General features: G+C 31.8%; 1 protein-coding gene across 1 annotated transcript; it reads left to right on the plus strand.

Moving 5' to 3' along the window:
- Positions 1–4,883: 4,883 nt before the first annotated feature.
- LOC114762235 (TMV resistance protein N-like) lies at positions 4,884–5,583 on the plus strand. Its single transcript, XM_028951700.1, has 2 exons — positions 4,884–5,380; positions 5,490–5,583. Exons 1-2 carry the CDS (start codon positions 4,884–4,886, stop codon positions 5,581–5,583), a joined length of 591 nt encoding a protein of 196 aa, XP_028807533.1.
- Positions 5,584–6,000: the final 417 nt, after the last annotated feature.

Here is a 6,000-nt window from a genome sequence, read left to right on the forward strand (position 1 = left end):
ATATCAAATAGTACTTCTTAAAAGACATCAGAGGCAAGGGCTAGTTAGCTACTCGTAGAAATCTTATTCCTGTAAACGCGTCCACATGAAGCTATGTCTACCTTAACATAAACGTAAATTGAGTACAATAGTATATCTTGTAGAGCTACCTGGATAGCCAATAATAACTTAAATTTGTGTTTGGGTTAGATTTTTAAAAATGATATTATGGAGTCTGAGGCAACTATGTAAGGGGTTTTATGAAACGTTTAAGTGTTTTGTAGAGTTTTTAAACATTCCCCTAAGAACCGAACACTAGGGTGAGGAATTCTTTGATCCAGACAGGTAAATGACAAGTTTGCATGCGTACAAAAATTGATAGCTATAAACAAACGAGGATGCGTATCTTCCCAAGTCTTGGTGAACAATTAGAAAATATGGAAATTTAGTTAAAAATGATTTCCCGCATCGTCATGGCTGGCTGGGCCTTTGTTTTTATTAATTAGATTAATTAGTTCTGCCAACTTTGAGCCACGTCGATTCGGCAAAAGACTAAGAGGAAAACTTTAACACTAGGCATGAACCCAGACCTTTCAGTTGAAAAATATTTAGAAATCTAAATTATATTTAAATATTAAAGTTATTATCGTTCTTATATGTGAGTTTTGTTATTTAATTTTCAGAAAATTACTCTCGTGGTAGTTAAAATTATATACTACCTCCGGTCCTAATTATAAGAGCTGGTTGATTAATTTGAGAGGATTAAGGAAAGAAGTTAAGTTAGTTATTTATAATAAATAGGTATTGTCTTTCCTAAAATATCCTTACCAATCAATTGTATTAGCTAGAGCTATTATTATTAGAAGGATTACTTTGGAAAAAAAATACATAAATATGAGAGACAAAGTGGATTAAAGTCTTATATTCGGAACCAAAATAAAAGTCAAACAAGATCTTATATTAAGGACCAGAAGTAGTATATTTTTTTTGAATTTGATGCTAATTTTCCTTAAAGTTAGTTATAGTTGAGATCCTTTGGCCCAAGTTTTTTTCCCATACATTTTGTTAATTCAAAATTACCTACAAAAAAGCCAACGGGGGTTGAATCTAACGAAAAGAGCTAGTCCCTCACAATGTGGCAAATCAAGGTTCAAATCCTTACTAGGAGAGGTGTCCACATTTAGTACCCGACAGTGTCTCGAATACGATTACCTCCAATAAGAGGATATCTATGCTATAGCAAAAAAAAAAAAAAATTACCTACGAAAATAAGAGTCAAGAAGGGAGAAAACGACAAAAAATCCAACAGATAAAATGGAGCAACAGGGCATTCTGTCTTAAGCGGTGCATTAAAATATTGATAGAAGATTTTGGCACGGTTAAAATCTGAGTTGGCTAGTCCTTGGATCTTGGACTGCAACTTATCTTCTTATGATATGCATTTTGACTTGATTTTTCATACATTTTTCTGTGTTTTTATGTGTTTTGAGGGGAGAATTCTCCGTCCATTTTATGAAATACTCATGTTTAATATAAAAACTTAATAATTAATTATGAATATTAAAAAAATTAATTGATCTAGTTTTTTTGTAACAATGCTTTTTATAACCACATGGACTGTAATTACCCTTAATGAAAACCCTCTTATCAAGAAGGATACTTAGAGAGAATTCATACATTTGGAAAATAAAGTTAATCAAAATCTTATATTTAAAATTCAAACAAATCATTTATATAACTTTTATATTCAGGGTAGGACAAGACAGAAGGAATAAACCTTTTTTTTCGTTTTTTTTTTTTTTTGTGGCAGTTTTCCCGGTTATCATGTTGCTCAAGCCATGACGCGTTGCTAATTGCTGACTGGCCAGAGAATAAAAAAAGTGACCTTTTGGATCATCGACATTTTTATACCACAAAATACGTTACTTGCATTTAATTCTTCTACATGCCACGTTGGATTTAGGTCATATGTAGTTAAAGAAATATAAGTTGAAGTGTTTGTAGTTTCAACTTATTTCATTTGTTCTTTAAGAGTATGGCCAACGAGTGATGACGTCTGGTTTTTTTCAATGTTTGGCTTCCATTTAATTTCAGTAATCTGAACACGTAAACCTCCGTCGAGATATATTTAAAAATAAAACAAGCTGCCTAGTTCTCAATTAATTGACTAACAACTGTATAATAAGTTTCATATATTCTTGCGTATATTCATTCTATTGTAGTCATTATTAGTATTATTATACATATAAGCTAAGAGATTAGTAAGCTACACTTACATTTATGAACAGACATACGAGTAAAAGTAGTGTTTTTCCTGAGAGTTTTCCTCAGGAATCAAAGAATCTAAAGAAATTATTCTACTTTGAAATTCTGCATACGATGACACTTCCCATGAATGTACTACCTCCGGTCCTAATTATAAGAGCTAGTTGACTAATTTGAAGAGATTAAGAAAATAAGTTAAGTTAGTTATTTGTAATAGATAGGCGTTATCTTTCCTAAAATACCTTGCTAATTAAGTTTATTGGTTAGAATTACCATTATTAGAGGGACTATCTTGGGAAAGAATGTATAAATATGAGAGACAAAGTAGATTAAGATCTTATAATTAGGACTAAAATAAAAATTAAACGAGATCTTATATTAAAGATCGGAGGTAGTATATATTACTAAGCAGCAGCAGAATCAAATCCGCAACCTCTTATATATTTATATGGAAAACTTTTATACCTTAAATCTAATAAGCTTGTTTGACTTAAAGATGACGTCTCTATGTAATATATGGTCTCCATATTTTTTGCTCTTCAAAGATGCATGTGATGTTTGGCCCCCAAAAAAAAAAGATGCACATGATGTTTAACTATAAACAGCAGCATATATATTTATGTGAATCAATACCAATATATTATAAAATAAAACAATTTTTTATATGTTAATGTAGGATTTCTATGAATTTTCCATTTCACATGCTTGAATTTAAACTCAAACCTTGTGGATTGCATTGAGGATAATATTAGTTTTGTTAATCACTAATAATAATATCGATATTAATTAATCATTGATACAGCTTAGTGGGCAAGGAAAACTCTAAAATTGTGATTATATAAAAGAATCAAAAGGAACATTTTGGGTTGACATCCCTTCACAATTAATGACCAAAGGATATTTGTCAATAAGGGCTGGTCTAATTAGTAAGAAGTCGGTTCATAACCTATAACCCGTAAGATTGTGGATTCGAATTTCTCTACTGATATAAAGATTTTATTGGTAAGTGATATGTGAGTATCTTTATAATATTTTCTCCAAAATATATTATAGTCTTAAGGAGCTCACATGCATGAGCATGAACCAACTAAAAAAGACAGAGCAAACGATATTGTATACAAAAGGAGGTCAAGCCCAATGAACGAATAAAAAACGAGAAAGATGAAATTACTCTGAACATGCAACAAAACGCGGATCTCAATTTGTTGCCTATCTAAAGTGATTGATTAATTAATTGATGCTGCTATGCTTGTTTCTCTTAAATCATGTAAATACATATGTACCACCCTTGGATATAAGAGCTGGTAACTAATTTAAAAATATTAAAAAAAAGTTAAGTTAGTTATTTGTAATAAATATAAATTGATTTTCTTAAAATATCTTTTTAATCATGGCTACAATTGAATGGAAACTTCCTTGATATATATAATCAATAAGAATATTATTTGGAGAATGAATTATAAATTTGGAAAGCAAAATGAATTGAGATCTTATATTTAATATCAAATTAATTACTAACTAACTCTTATATTAAAAACTAGAGATAATATGTATTTATTTATGTGTGTCTGTTTTTCACTTTTTTATAAGGAAAAAAATTACCTCCTATATTCCAAATATAAGTTACAACTTCTTACTTTACAAGTATAAAAAATTAGGTAAATTCAATTTTTTTTTATTTGTACAAAATTTACCCTTGATGATTAGTGTTTCTTTCTTTTAGTAGGTACCGCGGGTATCTTTTAACCCACGACCAATTACTAATGATTTTTAGTATATATACCACTATATTTTTCTATTTTTAAGTTTTTTTAATAGTCACAGATATTTTTTTATTGAATACAATTTTTTTAAATACTGTCGAGTATTAAATATGGACATCTTTTCCTACAGATGTTCGAATTTTGGTTTACCACGTTACAGAAAACTAGTCCCTTTCACTAGACAGAATCCCTATTGGTTTCTATTTATAAGTTACTTGTTAAATTTATTCCTAATCCACTTGCAGGGTAATGAATGAACTTTTTCAATGTTATCTCTGTTAACTTAATAAATGCATGGAGAGAGAAAAAAATAAAGAGGTGAGATGAAATATAAAATATATATTTTAATATGCTTTTTTTAATAAGAACAAATATAAAAAAAAATTAATTTAATATATTTTTCAATTTGCGGGTTTGAGATACAAGTAATTTATAAACAATAACGTGCTAGTTGATTACAAAACTGGGTCTTATCTCCTATCCTTAATAAGAGTTTTTCATGTACATAACTAGAAATCATATCATTTACAAAATGTTTAAGAAATCCAAGGATCCTCTCCTAACCTCGTCGATAATGTTTTTCATTCTTCATTTGTTTATTCCCAAAATAAGTATTACATCCGGTCCTAAATTAGAGGTGCCAAATTCAGTTGCTTTTCAAGTGTAAAACCCCACAAATTATAAAATGTCGGATTGTGAAGTTCTCTTTCCATGAAATTCCGAAATGGCTTCAAGAACCAAATATTCCTCAGAACTATTCCACTGAAACCCCCAGAATCAACCTCCAGACTCATCATCTCTACGCTATATATAGAGATCTGAGTCTATGGCTAGATTTACGCCGCAGCTCTCTTCACTCCAAGCCCAGTAAGCATAATGATGCAGTACAGATCCCTGGCCCTGAACTTCCATGGCAGGAATTTCAGGCCCTATTATCCTCCACCAAACCTTCTCAGCAATGGTCGCTGTGATGTGTTCTTAAGCCACAGAGGCATCGACACAAAAACAACTGTGGCCCCTCTTCTCTACGACAATCTTCGCCGCCTAGGGTTTTCTCCTTTCTTGGACAACAAGACGCTGAAGCCTGGAGATAAACTCTTTCACAAGATTAATAACGCCATATTTGAGTGCAAGGTCGGTGTCGCCGTCTTCTCTCCTCACTACTGTGAATCCTTCTTCTGCCTTCATGAGTTGGCGCTCATGTTGGAGCGCCAGAAGAAGCTGATTCCCATCTTCTGCGACGTTAAGCCGTCGCAGTTGCGGGTTGTTGACACCAGAAAGTTGTCGGTGGGGCCGGAGCAGCTCCGGCGGTTCAAGTGGGCTCTTGAGGAGGCTAAGTACACCGTCGGTCTTACCTTCGACTCCTCCACAGGGTACGCATATAATTAATGAATTGAAATGATTTCTCATCATGCTAGAGATTTTTTTTGGGGGGGGGGGGGGCAGATTTTTTAATTGGATTTTTTTTTCGTGGAAATTCAGGAACTTTTCAGACATTGTCAGTTGCGCTTCTGATATCATCATCAGCACAATGATGGAGCTAGACGATGAAAACAAGCTGCCAATGGCAGTTTGAATGATATAATAATATATAATTAACTATATATATTATATATTTTTCCACCCTGATGATTTTTGTGGATCTGAATGTTGTCTTGCCCAGATGTCAATACTGCAAACGACATGTCTCGTATATATAGTATTTCAGTTTTTTTTCTCCATTTTTTGTAATAATGGTTCATGGTTGTGCTTCCAGAAATTACATACTATATGTAAGGCATGTAAAAATATGCTGTATCCGGTAGTTATATGGCTCCTCATTCACTCTTAACTTCATGGGGAATTTTAATATCAATGCTCAATACTTCTTTTATTTTTACTTTCTTTTTTACAAATTATGTTTTCGGTGAGCTTGTTTTATTATATAATTTGATGATATTAATAATGTTCTTAATGAAATGATGATTAATATGATCTTGAAAAGTTGAACTTG

The sequence above is a fragment of the Neltuma alba genome, unplaced genomic scaffold (assembly GCF_004799145.2).
Source record: "Neltuma alba isolate B1F8T4 unplaced genomic scaffold, ASM479914v2 tig00011202_pilon, whole genome shotgun sequence".
Taxonomy (NCBI): domain Eukaryota; kingdom Viridiplantae; phylum Streptophyta; class Magnoliopsida; order Fabales; family Fabaceae; genus Neltuma; species Neltuma alba.